General features: G+C 53.8%; 1 protein-coding gene across 16 annotated transcripts in view; it reads right to left on the minus strand.

Annotated features, from left to right (window-relative positions):
• LOC126928691 (uncharacterized) overlaps nucleotides 1-23,178 on the minus strand; it is a 238,600-nt gene that overhangs the window by 194,510 nt on the left and 20,912 nt on the right. For 8 of the 16 annotated variants that reach the window (XM_050744319.1, XM_050744328.1, XM_050744323.1 and 5 more), the window contains exons 2-4: nucleotides 22,938-23,131; nucleotides 11,831-21,111; nucleotides 4,688-11,342 (exon numbers count right to left, since the gene is read on the minus strand). In XM_050744319.1, the coding sequence (XP_050600276.1) occupies nucleotides 5,862-6,881 (1,020 nt within the window). In that variant the 5' untranslated portion in view covers nucleotides 6,882-11,342; nucleotides 11,831-21,111; nucleotides 22,938-23,131 and the 3' untranslated portion in view covers nucleotides 4,688-5,861. Of the gene's footprint in view, nucleotides 1-4,687; nucleotides 11,343-11,830; nucleotides 21,112-21,219; nucleotides 22,883-22,937; nucleotides 23,132-23,178 lie in introns of those variants that run through there. The other 8 variants (XR_007716896.1, XM_050744332.1, XM_050744334.1 and 5 more) reach the window with 6 other exon arrangements.

Genomic DNA, 23,178 nt, shown 5'->3' on the forward strand with positions numbered 1-23,178 from the left:
GTACTTACACGCACGTACGTCGCGCAGATAACGGGCCCGACCGAGATAATTCTTCTTCCACCGGCCGGCATGAATGAACCTCGAGTCCGCCCCTTTGCCTCCCCCTCGTCTACCGTAACACCGAGATCCGTACGAGGATCGATAAGAGGCGAACACCGAAGGACGATCTTTTCAGGCATAATCGAGCGCAGACTCTTTCGCGCGTTGCCTTCGGATTCGACCGATCCGATCGAACACATCGCGCGTCTCGCGTCTACGAAAGGTTTCACCAGCTAGTCGTAAACGAGATCGAGAGAGATCTAGCAGCAGCACCGACTTATCCCAGTTTTACGAAAGTGTCGAGCCTCGGATTTGGTTCACGCCGTTGTTACCCGTACGATCTCGACGTCGTAAAATCTATTCCGCGATGAAGACTTCCGGCTGCCGCGTACTTTACGACGCGATCGGGCAGAGGGTGAAAGCGGAACGGAGAAAGACCGCGAGAGAAAGGCGGGCCAAGCAATCCCAGATCGACCAATTACCTTCAATATTGTGACGCGGATTAGCGTCACGCTGCTCCGGGATTTGCATCGTATTTGCATAATTTTCGTCGCATCCTGGCGCTCTCTCGAGTAATCTTTCGAGCAACAGCGACGTCGTCGTCGATCCCGCGACTCGAGAACTCGTCGCGATTCGAGTCGTCATTACCGAATACGCACGGCGTGTCGATGATCGCGCGTCATCCGAGAAAAGAGGAAAAGGAAAGAGGAAGGTAGAGCGTGGAGGTAGCGAAACGATGGAGCCGAGCGAAAGTCGGTCGAAGGGTTGGGAGCTGCGAGCGGAGCCGAGAGTCGAGTCACCTATCCGGCAGAAAACAAACCGTGGAAGCGTCTGAATGCGGCGAAGGGCTCGAAAGCGTGGTCCTTATAGGAGTCGTGCGGCCCACGCGCACCTTCTCGCCGGTTTTCTCGATGGCCCGGCGAGTGCCGTCGCTGTCGGCTCGGCTCGCACAACTGGTTTTTTAAACGCAGCCAACAACGATGCCTATACGCGCCGTGCCGCTCCTCTCTTCGCTCACGTCCCGTCTCTCTTTCGCCGTCGGTGTCTCCCGTCTCGTTTCTTTTTTACTGTTCTTTATAATCGCCAGTCGCCAGTACTCCGGGGACCGGGGACCGGGTCCCGAAAGGCTGGCCTCTCTCGCCTCTAGCCGCGAGCATTCCCCGCTGCTATTTCGGCTCCGTCGCCCTACACACCTCGCCGCCAAAATCCTGCTAAACTCGATTCTCGACCTTCTTTCGACCAACTTTTCACCACGATCGTGCTCCACCAGCCAACGATTTCTTCCGTTCTTCCCTTCGCTTTTCTCCGCCCGATCTAAACCCCTCTATCGAGTCGACGAAGCGGCACGGAACGGTTGCGTCGGTGGTACCGACAGCCTGACCTTGATTCGAGAGGGTCGCGACGCTCCTTCGCGATGCGCACGAACGCGGGCTTCTCTATGCCGAAATTCTCGGTATTCGGAGCGAGACGAGTCCCCTCCGGTGCGAAGATGGGACCGGCGCGTCGTCGCACCGGCGAAATAGTCGAGCGGTTCTTGGTGTCCGGCGAGAGGAGCAAACGAACAACGGAATACTTGGAAGCTAGAACGAATCTCGGAGGTAATGGCGAGCGTCGACTCAACTTTATCCTCCTCGGCCAACCTATCTCTTCTCCTCTCTGTCTGTCTGTCTGTCTCTGTCTCCGTCTCTGTCTCTCTCTCTCTCTCTCTCTCTCTCTCTCTCTCTGTGCTTCTCTTCTTTTAGTTTTGCTGCCTCTACAAATACGTCTCTCGGTTCGCCGTGGCGGCGAGCGTTCGCGCTTACCTTTGCTCACTGATCGCGCAGTGTGTACAATGCGCGCGAGAGAACAACTTAGAACTACGCAGGAAGCAGAGGTCGGCGACGGTACGCAACGGTCCTCTTTATTTTCTTCCACGTCGCTTTATTTCCTTTTCGTTTCGATCGCAAATTTTCCGTCGCGTCGAACGTCTCCGATCGATCGCGTCGCGATTATTACCTCGATTACTGCCGCGATTACTACCGCGACTACTATCGAGATAGCCGTGCTATCGGTCACCATGATCGCGCTTGTCCAATCAAACAGACGTATTTTAAGCGGTTACGACGTCGATGCCTATTAATTCCTTTACGAGCTCGTAAAACGATAATAGCTGTCGACCAAGTGCACCATTGGCCGTCTCTACGGTGCAGGAATTCGAAAAACACCGGGACAACGCATCGGCAGAATTTCTTTCTCGCGCTTCGCATCGCCAACGATTCAACGGTATTCCTCCGCGTATCTCGGCGAGGAACACCGGTCGACATAATAAATCAATCGGACGACGGCTGTGTTTCTCAAGACAAAATGTTTTCGCGCTTAAGTAATATCCTGTTTTGCTTTTAAGCTCGATTTTATCGCGTCGCAATGGGATAATGTCGATACTTGCACAAACAGGTGACATTCCTGCCTGCGTTTTTTTCTAAGTCGTTAACTCGTATATCTAATGCCACGCCAGTGCGTCCGGTTATAAGCACCGGTCACCGAGTGTCGCGAACACGGCTTCTTGAAATAAATCCTTCGGAAATCCTAGCTGGTATTTCAAAACACCGGTGGACTCCGCCGTTCGCTCGTTCCACTTTGCTCGTTTAGCGAAGAAAAAAATCTCGTTCGACGCGATACGCTTATTTCCCGCGTTTCTCGCTGAACCGTTTCGTTGACAAAAACCTGGTTTCGGCTGCGCCGGTCGCGTGGAACGCCGTTCCCGCGGATAAGACGAGCTTAACGGGGGTAAACTGCAGACGACAAACCAAAGGGGCAATTAACCGTTTCTATTCGATTATTGTAATTTACTTCTCAAACACAAACAGCAGCGAACCTCGTCTCTGGATTCTACGCGGCGCACACGCGTCGCGCTTGGAAAATTCGCGAGCGCGGTCTACGAAACCTTCTCCCCCGATTCCACCTTGTCTGCCGTTTGCCTCCCTTTCGCTGCCGTTCCCTGTGTTTACACGCGTCCGAACGAACGCGCACAGAGTTCGATGAATAGCGTTCGTTTAACGCCACCGAAGGTCGCAGCCAAACGAGTTTACACCGACGAAAGACTCGGACCAACTCGCGGCGGCAAAAGGACCTCGTCGCTGACCGAGTACCATCGGCGATGTTTGGCGAATACTCGCGGAACGAATCGTCGTCGTTTCGTAACGAGGACCAAGGACGTGAACGAGAAAAAACCGTTGATGCCTTTTCGACAGAGGCAGAAGGGTTGGTTCGGTTGGTTGGCGCATTCATCGGATCGAAGAATGATCGATATGCATAGGTTGACGGGGCAGCGCGAACGGGTCGCGTTTTCGGTTGGACCCTCGTTTGAATAACAGTGGAAGGAAATTTCCCTAAACGGTTGCGCAGGGTCGGCTTGGCTCCAGTTGCGTGTCATAATAAAAGAAACGCGTTAACTCGGCCCGCAGCCATCGCCGGATACGCTTACCTCTTGGCCCGAGTCGCGGCTTCGCTCGTCGTCCCAGCCACCATCACCACCACACCGAGTCTTGCCGACCGAGAGAAGAGCGCACGGTGTTTGCCTGTCGATCGCAATGCTCCTTCTGCTACCTGCTCCCCATTGACGTGGCACGGGGTGCGACCAGCGATGGGTTCGATTCGAATTTCCAACCGACCCCTTTCCGGCCCCTTCGATCGAAAGGAAATTTGCATTTTCGCGTATCGCGCGCCAAATCGATTCGCCCGATTTCGTTGCAACGATCGGCACGAACGGGTCGTTGGAACGCGACGTCGGGATCGAATCGATTCCGAGGCAAGTCGTTAGAAAAACGCTAGTAGGCATCGCCGCCCGCCACGATTTTAATCGAGGAGAAATGGAACGATCGGATGTGCCGCTTACGGGGAATCCAGCCTATCTGCCATTGACAGGCCTGTAATGGCAAAAGGGAGAGAGACGCCTTTGGAACAGGTCGCGCGCACCTGGAGGAAGTCGTGGTTTTTCAGGTGAACGTATACGCTCGGTGCAACCTGAATCGTCCTTTTTTCTGCCGCTCCGGTGCGCTGTCTCGCGTGTCGCGAGAGGCCCGCTTTCCACCAAAAAAGCAGTCGCGTTGTTCGTTCGCCACTCGAACGCGACGAACGAGGTGCTGCCTCTGCGAACCGTGTATTTTACCATAGACCGTCGGAATTTCCAGTCGACGTACCTAACTGAATTTCTAGTAGACGAACGCGCACCGTTTCGCCGCGAGAAACTGCAAAGTCCACAGAAGCCACGCGAACGCCTGGCAGCTGGAAACCGCGACGACGAATCTAATCGTAAACGCACACACGCACTCGCGCCCCTTCGCGAACAATTTATTAGATAGTCCCGGATAACTAGCAATGCTAATAAAAGGCCGGCTCGGGGAAGCTGAAACGCGATAAGAAAATCCAGGCTTCGGCTCGGTTTCCGGGTCTACTCGACTTTAGACCGCCGCGCGGACGACTATCCTCCCACGCTCTCGACCGCGCGGCGTTTCGTCTTTGCCGGCCGAAAGAGAAAGATACGCTCTCCGATTCCTTGCAACTGGTTCAGCCTTCGCGAAACAAACCACCGCCGATTGCGTGGTTCTGCTCCAGTAATTGGCAAAGATCGTTCCTCGCCGGCGACTACGTCGACGAAGCGACCGTTGAAACTGACGGCGAATGATCGATCGATCGATAGATCGATCCGGCAACGCGACATTTTTCGCGTCGTTCGACGTAATTAACCGGTAGCGGCGACGCTCGCGAACGTTCGCCGATTAACGAGTTACCGTGGAAAAACGGGAAAGGCGTTCGTTCGCGTGAGAAAAGCGCGTCGGAGTGCAGGCGAAAAGAACGAGAAAGAGGAAAGAAGAGTGGAACGAGCGCGCGGTGGACAAGGCGCTGGTAGAAGTGGCTGGATTTACGCGTCCGTCGAGCGTTACGTTCCGCTCGTTGTCGCTCGAAAACCATCGAGTAACAACCTCCTTGGCGACCCGTAAATCGCGGTGTATCGTTCGAACGCGGATCTCTTTACGATACGCATCGACTGACGACGACTGCCACGAAAACGGCCGCCGATCAAGTGGAACGCGTTCTACTTAGCTCGCACGCGTGCGACCGGTCGTGCGTCCGAAAATCTTTTCCTTCACGAAATCCCCGGCCGGTTTCGCGCGTAAATCAAACGAACCGTCGGTCGAGCGTTCTTTACGCGATGGCTGTCGTTGTCGTTCGCGTCGTTTGACGATAAGCTGACAGGCTTTTTCCATCGCGCGCGATAAATATCGACTACGAGGAGGTACGGCAGAGTGATGCAACTTTAATGGAACGAAAAAGGAATCTCGTGGGGTCATTGTGCCAAGGACGGAGAAAAGGGCCGACGAGCTCGTGCGCGTAGATGGACGGTCAGGGAGAGAGAGAAAGAGAGAGAGAGAGAGGGAGTGTGTGTGAGAGATAGTGGGAGAGAGGGAGAGGGGAAAAGAGCGTGGACGAGAGACAAGGAGAGTCGGTCATCGGTTTCCCACATTTCGTTGAAGCTTGCCTAGGCCACCTGTCCGCCTCTTTTCTCGTTCACGCATACTACCGACGGCACGAGACGAGCATTCGAAGGATATTATTTGATGTACGATGAATCGGGCGAACTGGAGCGAGAAGAAAGGAAGAGAGGAGAGAAGGAGTTGCATCCTCTCGGGCTCGTGTCGTAGGTTGGACGTTTCGATGGACGCGTGCGAAGTATCGCCTACGATTCCTGCATCGTCCATTCAGGCTGCATGCGCACGGGTAAGCGGTGGTAACAGGTTCACGTGGATTAGCATAATCGTCATAAAGCATGCAGCCTCGATGAATTATTTATCTGTCGGAAGAGTCGGTGTGTACGACGGAGATACGGGGAGAGAGAAAAAGTCGAAAAGGAGAAGGAACACGTACGGGGTAGCGTTATAGCGGCGCATCGGTTCTTCCTTCTTCGTCTCGTTTCTCCACGATCGCTGTTCTTCGCTTCTTCCACGGGCCGCTATGGATGCTGGTCCGGCTCGCGAGATACGAGACAGAACGAAACGGAAGGCGACGCGAGCCGGACGAGATAGTGCGAGCGGAAGAGAGAAAGAGAGAGAGAAAGAGGGAGAGGGAGAGAGAGAGAGAGCGAGCGAAAGGAAGAAAGTGGGGATCTTCCATTCTCTTCCTCGTTTCGACGAGGCGCGAGCCGGCCTCGACATTTGCATATTACGCCTGGCGTTAGGTAGCCAGTCCCGGCGATGCGTTGCATTAATTTCCGATTCCGCGACAAGGGGGATGACCTTAACCCACCGTAGGACCAGACGCGTCTGATCACCGTGCCGTGGAGACATCGCCACGCGCTGCCTCGATCGTCTCCTCGGTTCCTCGCGCTTCCGGCAAACGATTTTTTTTCGCGATACCTCCGATCGTCCGGGGCAACTCGAAACAAGACGTAACGTAACGTAACGCGAACAGTCAACGGATCGGAGAAAGTCCGTTGGAAAGCGTGAAACGGTCGCTCGGAATAACGCGACGTCAACGGTTTCTCGTGAGAGTGGTCGACCGATCGAACCCCTTGAAAACGACTGCGGATCGTTCGGAAGATGCAAACGCATCGGTGCCGTGGTGTCCTCGCCTCCGATGGTTCCCCCTCTCCCGCCGACATCGGTCCGATAGGCAAAGTAGCGATGGTCGGGAACAAGAGGAGCGGAAGTCGAGAGGAGACACCGTGAGAATCTTTCCGAGAGTCTTCGCTGGTGGCAGGCCGTGTTGCTTTTATTATAAATCTCCGATGATCGGTAGGAGGAGGAAGGGGGGTTTACGAGGTAGCTTGGCTGTTTGAATAGGAAGAGCCCAGGTAATATGCCCATTTGAATATACCTGGTTCAGCCTCTTCCTCTACCCCTCTGTCTCGGCTTCTCGTTGCCAGTGGCAGTGGCCCGGTCGTTGCATAATTTAAAATTCAAGGGTTGCTGCTCTGCCGGGAAAGAGAAACTGTGCGTGGAAGAAGGCAACGCGGACGGCCGTAGAAAAGGGGTGTACGGGTGGAGAGGGTACGGGCCAGCGCGCAACCCTTCTCCAGCCGATCTGGAACAATAAACACCGTGGAAAGGGTGACCCCGTGCTATCGGACGGATATATCCTCCGCTCAGGTACGCGCGATTTTGCATAGATCTCCATACGTTACGTATCCCTTTTCTCTTTTCGACCGACGTTTAAAGGTCCAGGTATACGTTCGAACGGTGTCATCCCTATGGGAAAGTGTATGCAAACCATTGTGACCCCCGCGTTCGTTCCTGCTCAACCGGGGAGAAGGGGGTGAGGAAGGGGTTGGGAAGATCACACCCCTGAGATAGATGATCGTCTCCGAGGCATCGTCGTCGAACCGTGTGCGAACCGAAATCCTTTCCTTCCGTCTTTCCTTCTTTCCTTCCTTCCTTCCTTTCTTTCTTTCTCTCGCCCGCACCCCTTCGCAAACCCTTCTGCCATTCGACGCTCTCTCTTTTTCCTCTCCTTCTCGAGGAGACAATCGTGCATACGTAAATAGCCTACGTCTCGAACGCACGGTGTATCCTCGCGTCGATGCCGCTGCTGCCTCCACGAATCGGGATCAATCGGCGCGAAAACGTAACGGGCAGAGGGGACGACAGAGAGAAAACGAGAGACGAAGAAAGAAGAAGAAGAAAGCATCCTATTGTTGGTGGAAGAAGCAACCGCCGAAGGAACGACAACGATATCGTCTCCTAACCCAGATCCGATCGAAGCCGTTTCCTCTTTCCCCCAACCCCCACACCCCTCCAACCACCTCGGCCGTTCGATTCGTTCGAGGCGTTTGTCACAGCCCGTTGACGGAAACGTCGAAACAGAGTAAAAGCAGAAGGAAAGTCATCGAGAACGATAATTCGCGGCGCTACGCGGTCCATCGAGCACGAACGGCCAGGTCGGCACGAGCCAGGCAGGTGCAGCCGAGGCGCACGGCCGACGTCCTTTGCACCTGATGAAATTAAAATAAACGCAGTCATCTCATTTTCATCCTCATTAGTATACGACGAACAAGTGGGTTAACGGCTTCCTACGAGCAGGAGAGACTCGGGGCCCAGACCTTCTCCCCGCTCCCCCCACCCTCTGCCGTTCGTCCTCTCTTTCTCTCGTCTCATTCACGGGGTAAGGGAATCCCGCATAACATTAAAACCTCTAAGGCCGTCGAGGAGAGTCTGTCCTGCGTGGCTGAGTGCAGGAGCGCGCGCGCGCGCGCGCGCGTCTTCTCTCTTTTCATCTTTCCATCTCATCGCTGTACCAGACCGTTTCTTCGAGGTTTCCTCGGAGGTAGGACGCGTGTACGCGACACGCGTCTCGGTTTCCTCGGCTAATCGCCACCGCGCCGGGTCGAGGCTTTTGTTTCGAAGCCGGCAAAAAACGTTGCGTGTTGCTCGAAATCCCTTCTCTCCATCGACTGGCTACGTCGAACCTCTGACGGTCGCGTGCCAACTAACCACCTATGAAACAGCCCGTGCCGAGCAAACCTATGCTAATGTATGCCGCGTATGCATCGTTCGTCCTTCCTTCCCTTCTCGCTCTCCAACTCGCGTTTCTTTTTCCTTCCCGCCGCCGCCGCCGCCGCCGCCGCCACCACCCTTCCACGCCTCCCTCTTTTTCGCACCTTCGCACACGTGCAACGCGTTCTCGTGCCAAGTAACCGCGGACGCTTTTCCATCTATCCGTTCGAGTCCAAGGCCGTGGCGATTCGACGAAAAGTAGCGCGCACCACCGCGGAAAATTCGCCGTCCATCGATCTGTCTAGCGACAACCGTGGATATTGCGCCGGTTGCCGCAATCCCCACTGACCACCTGCTATAGCGTAACCGCAAGTTGCATATCGCGATTTCGTTGGATCGCGTGCGTCCGCTTTTACCGAAGAAACGCTTTCTAATTAGCGGCCGAATCGTTACGCAACTGCGTTACGATCGAGACCGTTGCGTTATGTCGCGTCCCGTCGTTCAAAGTCGTTCGCCGATATATGTAGGTCAAACGCGTTGCCGAACACGGGCACACGTCCGCCACGTGTTTGTGTATTCTATTAAAACGATAGGAAAATGATAAAGCGGGTGATTAATGATACCTCGTGGAAGGTGAAGGATTAATGGCGACTATAGCCGCGACTACCAGATCGGCGGACGTATAATGCTAATGCGAATTGACCGATGAATACGAAAGCCCGTTACACGCTGCTGCTCGCACAGAGCCTGGTAACTTCATTAACCGTGACAAAACGAGACGCGCGGTTTCATAGAAGAATGCGAGTTGACGTCTTACTGAGCTCGCGATACGCCGCAGCGGCAAAACCCAAGCCACGCCACGCCACATCGCCATCGAACGATGTAACGTATGCGCGTGTTTGTCGTTAGGCGCGCTTAATAAATTTCCTGCTAGCGATGCGATTTATGCGTTCTCCGGCGAAAATTGTTTCGCGCGCGTTCATCGTTCGGCTATACGTCATTTTCGCCATTCCACTTGCCATTACCGCGGATATCCCCCCTTCGCCGCTCTGTCTCGCCAGATTTCTTCTTCGTTTTACCGGTTTCTGCCACTTATCGCACTCTGTCCGCTGTCCGCTGCGCGTCCATCGTACGTTGCACGTTGACGCGCAAACCAATTCGAACCGTTAACGCGCGGTTCGTCGAAAAATTCCTGCGAACGTACGACAACGGCGAGCCGTTATGTACGCGAAAAGCAGAAAACTTGTCAACGGTGCGGTGCCGCGTAGGTACCGCGAAGCCGACGCACGTGTGCGTTGGTTCAGGTAAGGCGACCATGTGGGTGCGACTGCAACTGCGAAGTTAGGTCAGCTAGGTGGAATTCTGGCGCGTATGGGTCAGAAGGCGCGACACTCCTTTCCAACTAACGGAGTTTACGTTGCTCGAAAAGTCGTGTCGTTCGCCGGCGAGCAGATATTCGGCGGAAATTTTAATCGACACGGCACACCCCGTAACTCGACCGAACTCGGTCTCGCGCCACATTACGAAAGGAAGGGGTCTCCGTTATTAAAAACCGAATCGATCGAGTCGTTGTTGATGCATTTCGCTCTCTACTTACCTCCGTGGTAAGCCGTGGCGCGGCTCGATCGGCCCGTCATGAATTTTAACGAAATCTCTTTATTATTTCCCGATATCGGAACGAAAGTCCGGCCGGTTTATTAAATGAAAACAATTACGATCGGGGCTATCCGCGATTCCGATTTTAACGAGCGATTCTTTGTACGTGGGAAATTGAATTTGTTTGTTGCGGGAGGTGGCGACGTCGCTGGAGAAAAAAATCCAGCCACCACTAGCCAGCGGGCCTTTGCCAGGTCTAATGAAATTATTGGAACGCTACGCGTTTCCGTTCTTCCCGTTTGCCACCACCGAGCTATAATCGTTCGCTCCGATCGTCCCTTAATAGACGAAATTAATCGAAACGCGTTCACTCTGCAAACGCTTCGATTCGACGACGAGCGAGCTCCAGCGACCTCGTCGTACGTCGAACGCGATCTCGAAAACGAGCTGCCGAGTTTTACACGGTGACGTAGCAACGCGTCGTCGACGTCTTTCTACGGTTTGACGGGGCATGACGGTTTGACGGGGCAAACGTTGTGCGGATAACGAGGCTGGAACAGCAAGCATTCCGCCAAGATTCCGGACTCTGACAACCAGTATTTACGATCCGAGGTTAATCTCTTTGCGAGGCAAAGTCGACGGTGAATCGATCTTTGGTCGATCCATCGTTAGTTCGAAAAATGACGGGTCGGTTGGTCCTTGTAATTGAAAAATAAAACAAACACGTAGCAACGTTGTTACAAGTATATATTTGAAAGAAACAATTTTACACAGACACTTTACAATACACGTTGTTTTCCATACAATCGTCGTTACGATAAACGTGGCGAAAATAAAACGACGCGCGAAGACGAAGAAGGGTCGAAAGGGTGAAAAGGGCTCGTCGCATCGATCAGCCGATCGCCACGAAAACTCGCATCGCGATTCGCCGTGGTCGTTTGGACCGTGTTCTGAGCAGGCCGCGCGGTTGCGCGACGTTTGCGCAAAAAATTATATTAAATTATCACTCGACAAATTAAACAAATTTCACCGCTGCGTGTACGCTTCATTCCACGCGGACGTACGAGCAAATATTACGTGGATAAACATAGCCGCTTCTGAAAGGATTCGCTGTGTCTCGTAGCGTCGCGTAAGGTCGCTCTTCAGCCTCCGCTATTCTCTCTATCTATCTATCTCTCTCTCTCTCTCTCTCTCTCGCTCCGTCTCTCCCTCCAGTCCATCGCCGGGACTCCAGATGTCCTGCGAACAGAAAATTATCGGATCTAAGCAACGCGACCGTATCCTTATCGCGCCGTACTTTCCGACTTTCTGTACCCGTGAGAAGATTTAGCGCTGCGGCGAACGATACGAGCGTCTTGACATCTTCCAAACAGACGTTGCGCAACTCGTTAAAGACCAAAGTGTGCAAGTACGTGACGCGACGCGGTGGCATTGTGTCGGTAATGAAAGATCGCGAACGCGACGAGGTCGGAGAAAGCCGGTCGAAATAGGCGTGGAACGATCGTCGACCGAAAGAAAATGTCCAAACAGCCAACGACGAGGATACTTTTTCGCCGATAGAAGGAATTCCTGTTGGGCGATCTTTCGACTCGGCGGTGTGCGTGAATGCGTGTACGAGCTACGAGGTTGCGAATACGAACGTCGCATAGGCGACGATCGACGTGAGTCGGCCTCTATAAATAGTCGACCGCTGTGCTGCGAAAAATCACTGTTTTTACGATAATTACCGTCACTTAGTGGCCCTGCTCCTTTCATCGCGTCTCACCGTACGTCCACGCGCGTTGCCACCTATCCGGTTCCCTACATCGCGTTCTCGAACGTCGGCCAACATACGCCTCTATCGTGGCTACTCTATCCGCTCTCTGCAATTAACGCGCCCGACCTTTTGTTCCGCTCGCTGGATACCGGCAGCGACATACCGGCGTATAAAAATCGAAACGCCAGATACGACGAGCCTTATCGCCAACCGACTTACGCTTTCGACTTACTCGCGTCTGGTATCGAGATGTCGGAGACGGAGATTCGCGAATCGGTCGGTCGATAGGCGAGGGCCGACGTGTGTGGGCACGCGTGCTCGGTTCGCAAAGGTCGAACGATATAGCAGTATTCGGCAACCGCTTCTGCGGCTGTTGGTCCTCGTTGCTGCACGAGGTCTCGCGGCCGGTTAGACCGGGGCCTCACTCCCCCTCGATTCTTCCTTCCCGTCTTCCATCTCGGTCCCTGACCCTCTCCTCTGTCTTTACCCAATTGCGTCTCTCTGCCCCTCGACGTCCAGGGCCCCGTCTCCGTTTCTTTCTCCTTCCGTCGTGGTGGTTCAAATAAGTCAAGCCGCTTTTATTCTGGGTCTCTCGGATATTCTTTATAGCGGCGGTGGCATCCCTAGGCCCTCGGCCCTCCCTCTTCGATACGTATGCCGTACGTTATGAAACGCAGGCAGCAGCGCACGGCGCAAACTACAAGAAGCGAACGGGTACGGGCGGCCCTCGTGTTCGGTCCCTTACTTATTGGACAGTTTACACGCCGTGCGTTTTCATGGCCCCCGGCGCACTTCGAATTATACGAGCTCGCGTCTCTCTTCCCTCGCGAATATTCGTATATCGACGAACACCGCCGTTCCAGGAACACGCGGCGCGTATCTAGCCTCGCTCCGTCGATGCTAATTGGTCGTCTAATTTTCGAAAAAAATCGTGGTAAACTCGATTGCGCGAAAAAGAGCTGGAAACGGCTGGGCCCGAGCTGAGAAGGGCAGCGGCGGTGTTTCTTCCGTGGTGGTGGCAACGCGTCGGGACGGTAGGTTGACGGGTCTCAGGTAAGCGGTCCTGACGCGAGTCTCGTGAAATAGCGGTTAATAATATGCGCGCCAAGTTTATGTCGCCGGTAGATTCATACGTCATGGCTTTATTGTGACTCCTCGCCAAGGTCCGGGGATCCTCGTGAGACGGCGTTTGCATAAAAATACGCCGGGTGATTGAGTACTTTAGAAAATTTAAAGGCTATAGATTACGAACCGCGCGAGGGAAACAATGCTTTGTCACGGACGTCGAGCTGGCTTCCTTCGACGCCAGCAGGGGTGACCACCGGGAGGAGCGTTGCGAGAAATTTTCGAGACGATTTCCGGGGTGGCGTGATTTCACCGTCGATTTCCGGCCGGACCGCTTCTCCGACGTCACCTTTGTAATTTATCGAGCTCGGAGTGCCTCTAATATTCTCGTTTCGGCTATCGACCGCCTTAATCTCGATACTTCCAATTATGTCCGGCAAAGATGTCCTCGATACCCTGGAGAAAAGCCAGGATAGGCCAACCTCGAGAGCGAAAGACGGCGGGCGATCGAAAAGGAAGAACGAACGAAAGAAGAACGAAAGAAAGGAGGAGGAAAGGAGGGGCAGGAACGTAAAAAGAAAGAGAGAAAGAAAGGCAGGAAGAGATAGAGGAGGTTCCACCCGCGGTGAGATCCGGACGAATAGATGATTATCGGGCATATAGGAAATTGAAAGGGTGTCTAAGGAGGTGTCTAGCGAACAGTTCGCGGGGGCGGTTTTCTCGGCAGGGTGGCACTCGACTTATGGGGTCTTAAGGGTATTCGGACACCCACACGGAAAGATGCTCCTCGCCGATAGCCGCTGCCTACCTCGGATAATAGGTTCCACGGGTTTTCGAAGCACGCAGAAGCCACCTTCGTCTGTTGGATCGTCTTAGCTCCTGCCCCCCCCTCGCTCTCTCTCTCTCTCTCTCTCTCACTCTATATCTTTTTCTTTCTCTCTGTCTCTCTCTTTTTTAGTTAGTCTCTCGGGCCGCGTTCGAATCGAGGCGAGTCGAACCGAGCCAGGCCGAGCCACGCCGTACCGATCCGGCCGATCCAGTCGATCCGACCCGATCTTCCTTCTCCGTTTTCGTCTCGCACGCACCGTCAGGTGCACACCTCTCTGCGTTCTCCGATCGCTATCTGCCAAATCACTATCAATCACTCGCCGATCCAGACACCGGCCGCCGCTCAATGAACCAACCTCCGAACCGATCCCCGCTAAGCCACCTTTCCTCTCGCGATAAATAAATCGGACTAGCGACTTTAACGAGCCGTCTCTCTTCCTTTCTCTTTTCTTCCGGGGGACAAGCTCGATTCGAGGAGAATGGTAGTGGAGGATCAAACGCGCGCGAATAAAAAGGATCGCGACTTGCTCGATAACCGTCGAAATTTTGTTTGTTCGCTCGACGTTGCCTGTACGGCCAGCTCGGGACTGGTTCGGCCGCTCCGCGAACTCTCGTTAAGCTTCACCGTGAAATTTGGCAAGTTGCTCTCGCTGCTCGTGGATCATCGATCATGCCGCTGATGGGCCTTGAAACAACGCGCGACCATATCGCTGACACGGAAGCCTCCGGCTAACCAGACCGAGCTCGTCAAATCGCAATTAGACGGACGATTTAAAAGAAATTTTTCATCGGGCCGACTCGCCGCGATTCTCGTTCGGCGGCGAGGCAAGGCGAGGCGAGGCGAGACGAGCGATCGAGGACGCGGCTGCTCGATTCGGGAGCGAGCCGCTGTCAGCGTGCTACGTAGCACGAGAGATCGTTGTAGCGGGCAACCGGTGCGCAATGGCCCGAGACCGGGCCTTTATTATCGTCACGCCGATACTATCGCCACGCGATTTATAAACCATCTAAGTATAAGCGCCGCGCGACAGGAGCAAACCATCGCCAATAGCTCGCTTACCGTTAGGCGAACGGTCGCGCTGCGCCATACGCTGGACAAATGCGCGTGTCTTGCCCCCTCTCGATTAAATCGTTCGATCGTTCGATCGTTTGACATCCCGCTGAAAAAAACCGTTCTATTCTCGGACATTGCATCGACCTATGTTCAACGCGCGATTCCGACTAAACGGTCCGTCAACTTTCCTTCGAATCATTGCCGTTCCTTCGTTGGGCGTGTGTCGCTCGAGAAAAGTCGTAACACTCGAGAACAGGGTTAGCCGCTTTACCGCTGCTCCAGCCGAATTCCGCCGACTCTGCGTAGCCGCGAAGCGTGCGTCTCCCCTAGGACTCTCCTTTCGTCGACGAGGGCTAAAGCTGTCGCGGATTAGTCGCCAGACAGTGGATGGTATCTTGGTCGACTCACTCGAGGCGAATCATACGTCGACGATGGACCGTCCAACGACGAGACGCGAATTTTCTCGTCACCTCGAGCGATAGTTGAAAGTAAACGGACGTGGTCGGTTTGGCAAGGCGATCGTCGTCTATACATCGTATAACCCTCGAGATAGGATTACGGGTTAAAGAAACGTGCAAGATCGGAGGAAAAGATGTGTGGCAAGAGACCAACGTTATTTCCTAAAACCAAAGTCTCTGATCGAACGACGATACTCGTACGCACGACTTGAAAACAGTCCCTACCCTTTCTCCCGCGTCTTCTCTCCTGATGTGGGCGCTCGTATCTGCTCGTTCGGTTACCAAACTGGACATAAATTAATCCCGTCAAACGTCCTCGTTCGTTAACCGGCCCGGGTCCCGACAGTCCCCGTACTTCTCTCCACGCTCCATGCCGCTAAGCAAGGTTAATCTTAACTTACAGGTATGGGACTTGCGTAAGCCTGTCTTGTTCTGCCATCCGACCGCTTCTCTTCGACCTTTCTGTTTCTCTCGGGTCTTCGATTCGACCCACTGCTTCGACCTTTTTGCTCGCGTACGCTCGACGACGACGACGACGACGACGACGACGACGACGATTAAGCGCGATCTGTCGCGACTCGCGCTTAGAGAATCGCGCGATAAAAGCGGGATAAGCGGGCGAAAACGTGCCGGTCAGGGGAAGCGTTGCCGATATTCAAACCCGGCCAAACTTTCCCGTCGAACGAAGCGACGTATCGAGACGCTAAGCCAAGGTTTAAGACTCGACTTAAATCCGATGCGAAAGTGATGCAACCGGTCGCAGCTGCTCGATTACCGTTTTACCCAAAGTACGTCTAAGGATACCGCGCGTTACCGGTTCCACGGGACGAGCCTTATCGGGCGATCAATCGTGATCGCCTTCGATCGATCGATCGTTGGATCGCGTCGCCGAACGACTGTTCCCGCTAATGACTGTGCGGATCCTTTCGAAAAAAACCTACCTCCCGGCTCGGGGATTTGCGACTAACGAACGCCAGACAGTTGGAACGCGACGCAGCCAAATGCGTTTCACTTTTTTCCACGCTTACCAGTTGCCGCGTATTCGATGCTGTCGCGAATCTGCGATTCGAAGGTCGAACGTCTCCGTGTGACGAACCGCGAAACTCGAATCGTTTAAATGACAATCATCGACAACTATCCTTTCGTTTCGTTTCGTTTCGAGCCATCGAACGAGATATCGCGAATACGAGGGTTCTCGCATCCCCTGCGCCATCCTGCTGTCTCCGAGTTACCGTGCGCCGACTATAAAACGATACTGCTCCGTGGCCGCCAGAGCAGGCATATTGCCGTTGACGTTGAATTAAGCGAACCCGCGAAAGAGGGTTAGATTTCCGAGGGACGTGAGCCACTCGACGTGTCCCTGCCGTGTCCGCACGGTCGAACCTCGGCGTCCACTATTTTGGCATTCGGTGAATCGTCGAGGAAATCTCACCGAGGTCGAGGAGCTTCGCGTCTCTGCGACTGTGGAGAAAAAGGGAGCGAAATATCGGACGAGTCGGTTGGCTCGGGCACTTTCATCCCTTCGTGATCGCTGTGCCGGCGGATTCGAGCTATTCCGCCAACTCCCCGAGGTTTCGCTACGGCGGGGTGTCTCGCGATTTATGCAAAATGGAACGCAGCTCCCTCGGGAGCTAGCCAGCAACGCCGTTCGACCCTCTACGCTCTACGCTATAACGCGTGCGAGGTTCGTGCCGCGGCAGGCCCCTCGGTGCCAACCCCTCCCTCCCGCCGATTTCTTTCTGCGCGTCGGTACTCGAGAAAGCTCGATCGGCCCCGGAAGGGCCCCCCTTCGCCTCGCTATTCGCACACATCCTTCGACGATCTCGAACCAGCTGCACCGAGACACCGCTTTCACGGAACGCGCTTTTCCTCCTCTCTCGTCTTCGGCGACTGAATTTCTCCGGGGCAAGTACGTACGAACGGCAATTACGCGTTTCGACGTCGATCGTCATCGACAGGGGGGGAGCTGGAGAAATTCGGAGGGACGCGATTCGGAATTCACGCAACGTTCGCGGCGATGGAAGATCGCGCAACGTTCGAAGGGTGTCGGAATAAATAGGCACTTAGGAGCCGGATGATCGAGGGACCGTGGATCATTTAATTTAATTACTTGCCGGGGGTTAATAGCAGAGATAAAGATGGCTACGCTCGTGCTGGATATTATAGAGCGTGGCCGAGAAACGCGTTCCACGCTCGACCCCAAATATAAATCGTGCCTGTGCCGCGCGGTACTCGCGACAAATACGGCAAGGGACACCCTTCCGAAATTTCACGTCTGCAAAACTGCCGTCCTACTTAATTTCCAGCATCGCTTTACCTCGTTGCCGCGCGAATATCGGCCACCGCGAGCACGATTCGCGCGTTGCACGAGGAAGAGAAGTCTCGTCACGCGAGAACTCGCTCGAAGCTTGTCGCGGAGAAAAGCGTGGCGCGGCGACGCGGTGTCTCGATCATCGGGGTGGATGTAATTTCATAAACCGCAACTGTTGCCGCCATTCCGTTCGAAAGGGGGCACACGACTAACTGTTACGAGCTCGACCTTCTGCTCTTAATCGAGGATTCTTCTTTCCCCTCTGTTCGACGCGCGGATTTTCCAATTTCCCAAACAGTTGGCGCGCGTCGCTTCTCTTTCCGCGTTCGTGACGAAGGAACGCGATCGTTGGAGTTGTCGGTCGAAAGGGCCGGCGCGAGCAAAAACTTTGGCCGAAAGTATTCGTAAGCGAACTCGTAGGTCTGGGCGCGTGCTACGAGGCTTGGACGCCTCTGCTTGGCTCTCGGTTCGGTCGCGCGTTCGGTAATTTCGATGGGCGGGCATATTAACGATATTCCGATGATACGTTGGGTCGTCGAGACGTCGGGGGAGACAGAGGGCGGTCCGGGGCGCGGGGGCCAGCAGGGGAGATGGTTCGAGCCGCGGATGTCTCCGGCATTGTATGCAGATGAAGAAGGCAGGGCGACAATGACTCGGGACGTCGGGGCCGAGGACCCGTTCGTTTTGAACCGAAAGAAACTCATCCGGCAGGAAAGGGGGTCCTCCTTTGGCTCGTGCTTGCCACCACCGTGCCCTTCTCGCCTCCGCTCCTCCTCGCCTGCCCTCCATCCACCCAGACACGCTCTTACGTACTACGTATCCATACATTAACATGTCATCATCGCGTGGAAACCGAGCCGATCGAGCCTGCCCTCCTGCTTCTCCACCTTCTTCTTCTATTCCTTTTCCTCCTGGTACCGTGGTCGTGGTCGTGTACGCGCGACGAGCGACGCCCCCTGCGAGCACACGCGCGCTCTTCCAACTTCTAACGAAGGTTGGCGTAGGCGTCGGTCTTCGAACGCGTTTCGAGGTTTCGCGAGCAACCTCGTAACCGCGTGTTCGCGAACGAAGCTCGGCGAAGAATCGAAAAGTCGAAGGAAACCTTCGGGATACGGTCGACGAGACAAGTTCGGTATCGCGCGCGAGGGGAATTCGAAGCACGGCGAGCTGGTCGGTCGATATGACTCGGAGGGTTGTCTGGCGGATACACGTAGACGTGTGCGAAGGTAGCGCGGGCCGACGACGACGCGGTGGCAGGCGAAAGGTAGAGACGGGACAGGGGCGTCGGTGTTGGTGTAGGAAGAGCTGGATTGGTAAACCGGTCACGTAGTGCTCGGCGATGAATGGACCCGGCGAGTCGAGGCCAGAGTCGGGAATTGGCTACTGGGCATACCTCGACCACCTACCCCACTGCGTCAGCTTTAGCCACCCCACGGCAACGTAAAATTACAAAGAGGTGCTCAAACTCGGGGTTTCTCGCGCGCGCCGATCGTCACGCGAAATTGCCTCGTCGAACGGCCGAACGAGTTTCGTCGCCTACCCAGATGCTCCTTTAACCGTCGTCTTTGGAATCCACCGAGCTTGCACTTTCGCCCTCCCCCTCCCCCTCTCCCTCTCCCTCTCCCTCTCTCTCTCGTTAACCGTTTTCCCTCGTGTCCGTGAATTACTCGCGAGAAGGAGGGGAAGGCGGCCGCGTTCGTTAAAACGACGATCGACCGACCGACCAAAGGACAACCGACGTCGCGCGTACGCGCAATCAGGATTCCATTTGCGAAATTCTCGAGGGTCCGTCTGCTCGTTGTCAGACGGTCGAAACGATCCTTGGACGCGGAGCAACCGCAGCGCGCACCCCCTTATGCAATCCGAGCCGTGCCTCTGATCTGCCATAAAGTCATTTCGTAACCCATCCCGAGGGTTAAGTACCCTCGAGTCCCAAATCCCGAGTTAACCGAGAACCCGGCGTGTTACAAGCTTCGCGACACGATCGTTCGTCGTGCGGTTTCTTCGCAACTTTTCTATTTTCCAGCGGGTTTGCTTTCCAGCTGAGTTCGAATCGAACTCGATGATCCGCCTTGGGCGGAAAGCTGCGAGAGCGGTGCAAGAAGCGCGAAACGAACAAAAGCGAGGGAAGGGTGACAGTTGGGCCGAGATTAAAAAATAAAAGCTCGTTGTAAATCAAACGGCTTGTCAACGAGCGCGGCGGCTGTGCCGGAGAAGGTATCTCGCTCGCGCCGGAGGAACGAGGCGGACGCCAGGCGAAAACCCTTTCGTTAATTGCGCATCGCAGATGCCGACCTTTGCAGCCGCTCTTTACGAGCTATTCTTTCCCTCGGTACGCGCCGAACGACCCTAGAAAAAATACGAAAGGATCGAGCGTCTTCGTGCAGAGCGTAAGTTCGCGTCGTAAGTTGCGAAAGTGGCTCTCTTTCCGTCGATTACGACTACCGCGTCGCCTCGTAATCGTAACGCGTTTGCCTCTCGTCGCCCGGTGACCGATATTCGTAAAAAATGGGGCAAGAACGGAGAAGAAAATTAATTAAAGCGAATCTTATAACTTGTGAATTAATTTCTAAATCAAATCGTTTAAAAAACAGAAAATCTGGCCTTAAGCGTTGCGTTAACGATGGATGAATTATTTAGATGGCAGGTGCAATTTGTGCGATGAATCTTTTTCTGTTGCGTATGTAATACTTTGTTGCTACGATAGTCGAGTTGCTCAGTTCCGTGGATTAGACAGTCGTAAACATGCTTGTCGACAAAAATGTAAATTATAGTTCTGCTATTTTTCGAAGAGCGATGTATCGAGTGTCCGTAGCAATAAATGCGGAAGAATTTGAAAAATGTACTTACGATACGTAGAACGTTATGCATGGTATTTCATGATCTCAAACTGTACGTAAAATATCGTAATCGATGATGGCAGAATCGTAAGATCGTTCTTATTTCCTATGGAACTGACTCTCCGAGCGAGGCGTAAGGATATCGAAAGATTTCGAGAAAACAAGACGAAAATGAATGCAAATACGAAAGACCTGTTTCATAATACATTGACGTGGGATTTTTCATTGAAAATAGGCATCGTGCTCGATGATGACGTTAAATGATTACTTGACAAAAATGGCAGATCCTACCACAAAGAATAAGAGATATTCTATTATTTATCAATAAAACAAACTTTCAAGTAGTACTGGTTTTTTTTAGCAATTTTTTACAATAATCGATCACTGTCCGTCTCGTCCATACTTTAAAGACTCAAGACGATTAATCGCAAGACCGGCAGCTGGCCGAGAACGCGTAGACGAACCGTACATTCGCACACTCGCATCCTAGATGGTTAAACGAACAAAAGACAGTTTACATAAAATAATGTATTTATTGTAATACCCCACTTCGCTACAGCGATTAACATTGATTTAACACAACTTATACCGTAATTCTATATAATTATGCATTTCCACACTGACACGATGCGCCTGGCTGCGACAGGACTCTGGAACGATCGCTTGCAGCAGCACGCTACGAGACAAATCTGTAAGCTGCAACATCACAAGCAAAATCCTCTTAATGTCATCATCCGCAAACATTTTTCCGAAATTTGGCCGTGGTCGTTCGCGTCCAAGGATACGGGGCTTCCAGGTAGACGATACGCGAATAGTAAGTAAAGGATAAACGTGTGCGGGGCACGGAGTCGGCCAGTTACGAGTCTGAGATCGCCTTCCGGGGGTCCCGAACGGTCCCCGGGTATCTTTAAGCAGAGATCTCTTCTTCCCAGCGAAAGCAGGCGAGGAGGAAAGGGACGGAGGAGGAGGCCAGGGAAACGTTATTAATTGGCTACACGATAAAACAGTGTTAGTCCCCGTTCGCTGTCCTTCGCCGGACCCCCCCTGGCTACTTCTGAAGATATGGGGCCACGCGACTTGGAGGCAAGGATACGCACACGCGTGTCCACGTATCCGCGCCTCCGCCGCGTATCTTCGCGTCGGAGGTCCCGGGTGTGGAAGACGTTCGAGGAAGGAGAAGAACGTCGGCCAATTTGAGCATCGGTGTCGCGCGTTTTCCTCCGTCCAATCGAAATTTCGCGAGCTATCGACGTACGTCGATGACGAGACATCCGACGAGAAGACGAGAACGATTCGCGCGGATAAAACACGATCGACGCTCGGTAAAAGGATCTTTGTTGCTACGATTCGACGAGATCGATTCTTACTTACTGCGTCGTTGCTTTTCGTAGCTCGCGAGAATTTCTCCGGCGTCGAGAGAATATTTTAATTTATAGGTCGCTAATTAAGTGGTAGAGAGTCGAGTGGCGCGCGAGGTAATTAAATTTGGCGCAGAACGAGCGAGAGGAGGAAAGAAACGCGAAAATACGAAAGGATTCCTCGGTTCGCTACCACCCCTGCCACCTCTGTTTCTCTATTCTCTCTCTCTCCCTCTCTCTCTTTCTCTCTTTCCCGGTTGCTGTCCGCGTGGTTGGCGCGCGTTAGTTTTTTGCTCGTTTCTCGGTTACAACGCAAATGCCTTGGACTTGCTTCCTCCGGTCTCCCCTGATTCTCCGGTTCGCTCCTTCTCGATTTCTCTACTACCTGAGGATCGGCGGATCCTTTGCGTAGCTCGTTACACAGTCTCCGGTGTCGATGGGGTATATATATCGCGTGTGTTTCGCGTTTCATACCCCTATCGTTTCCTCTCGTCTTGCTTTCTCTCTCAGCGGTACGTCGCAGTTTCTCCCCCCGTCTGTTCGTTTTTTTACAATCGTTGTGCGTGCATGTCGGCCGTTGTTGCCGTTGCCATCGTTGTTGTTGATGTTGATGCCGATGCTGATGCCGATGTTGTTGTTGTCGTTGTTGTTGTTGTTGTTGCCGTTGCTGTTGTCCCTCCCATGGACAAGGGAGCGAGCGTATGAGCGCTATAGGCCATAAGGGCTAACAAGGCGATTACTCATGCCTCCCATAAGAAGAAGTTACAAGCGGGTTCGAAGGTTTATTGCGGCAAATGGCGAAATTTGTACCTTGCTAACGATCGACCGTCTTTTTTGCTCCTCTGCATCGCGGCCCCCCTCGCGGCCGACCTGTCCTCTCCGCGTCCACCCACCCCCATCCCTGTACCGGGTCCGCTATACACGGACTCGTTCTAGTCGACTCGATGGTAATAATTAACGAATCGCAACGAGTTGATCCACGATCCCGCGACTGCCGATTACCCTTCGCCTTCCAATCGTAAATCCCGCTCGCTTCCATCCGCATCCCCCGTGTTCGACCTTCCTCGCGTCCACGATCCCGCTTCCTTTTTCTGCAATACGGTCTTTCTCTAAAAGCCGATGGCAACCGAACCGCGCATAGAATAAGAGAAACAGCTGTCTTACCTCGAATCCGAAGAGAATGAGGGCGGTCCGAGGGTCTGGATCGCGAGCAATCGGCGGACCGCTCGTTCCGCGCGTTCCAAGTGCCGCGAGGACCGTCGAAAATCGAATCCCGGAGGACGACCGCGATGATACTCGGTCCACAGGAGGGATCCACGGGACGATCGACGATCGACGACGATCCACGAGGCAGGAAACTGCAATTTGGTAAAGTGGTGCCTTAGCTTGGGCTCCGTGGGCTGTC

This window comes from Bombus affinis, chromosome 2 (genome assembly GCF_024516045.1).
Source record: "Bombus affinis isolate iyBomAffi1 chromosome 2, iyBomAffi1.2, whole genome shotgun sequence".
NCBI lineage: Eukaryota > Metazoa > Arthropoda > Insecta > Hymenoptera > Apidae > Bombus > Bombus affinis.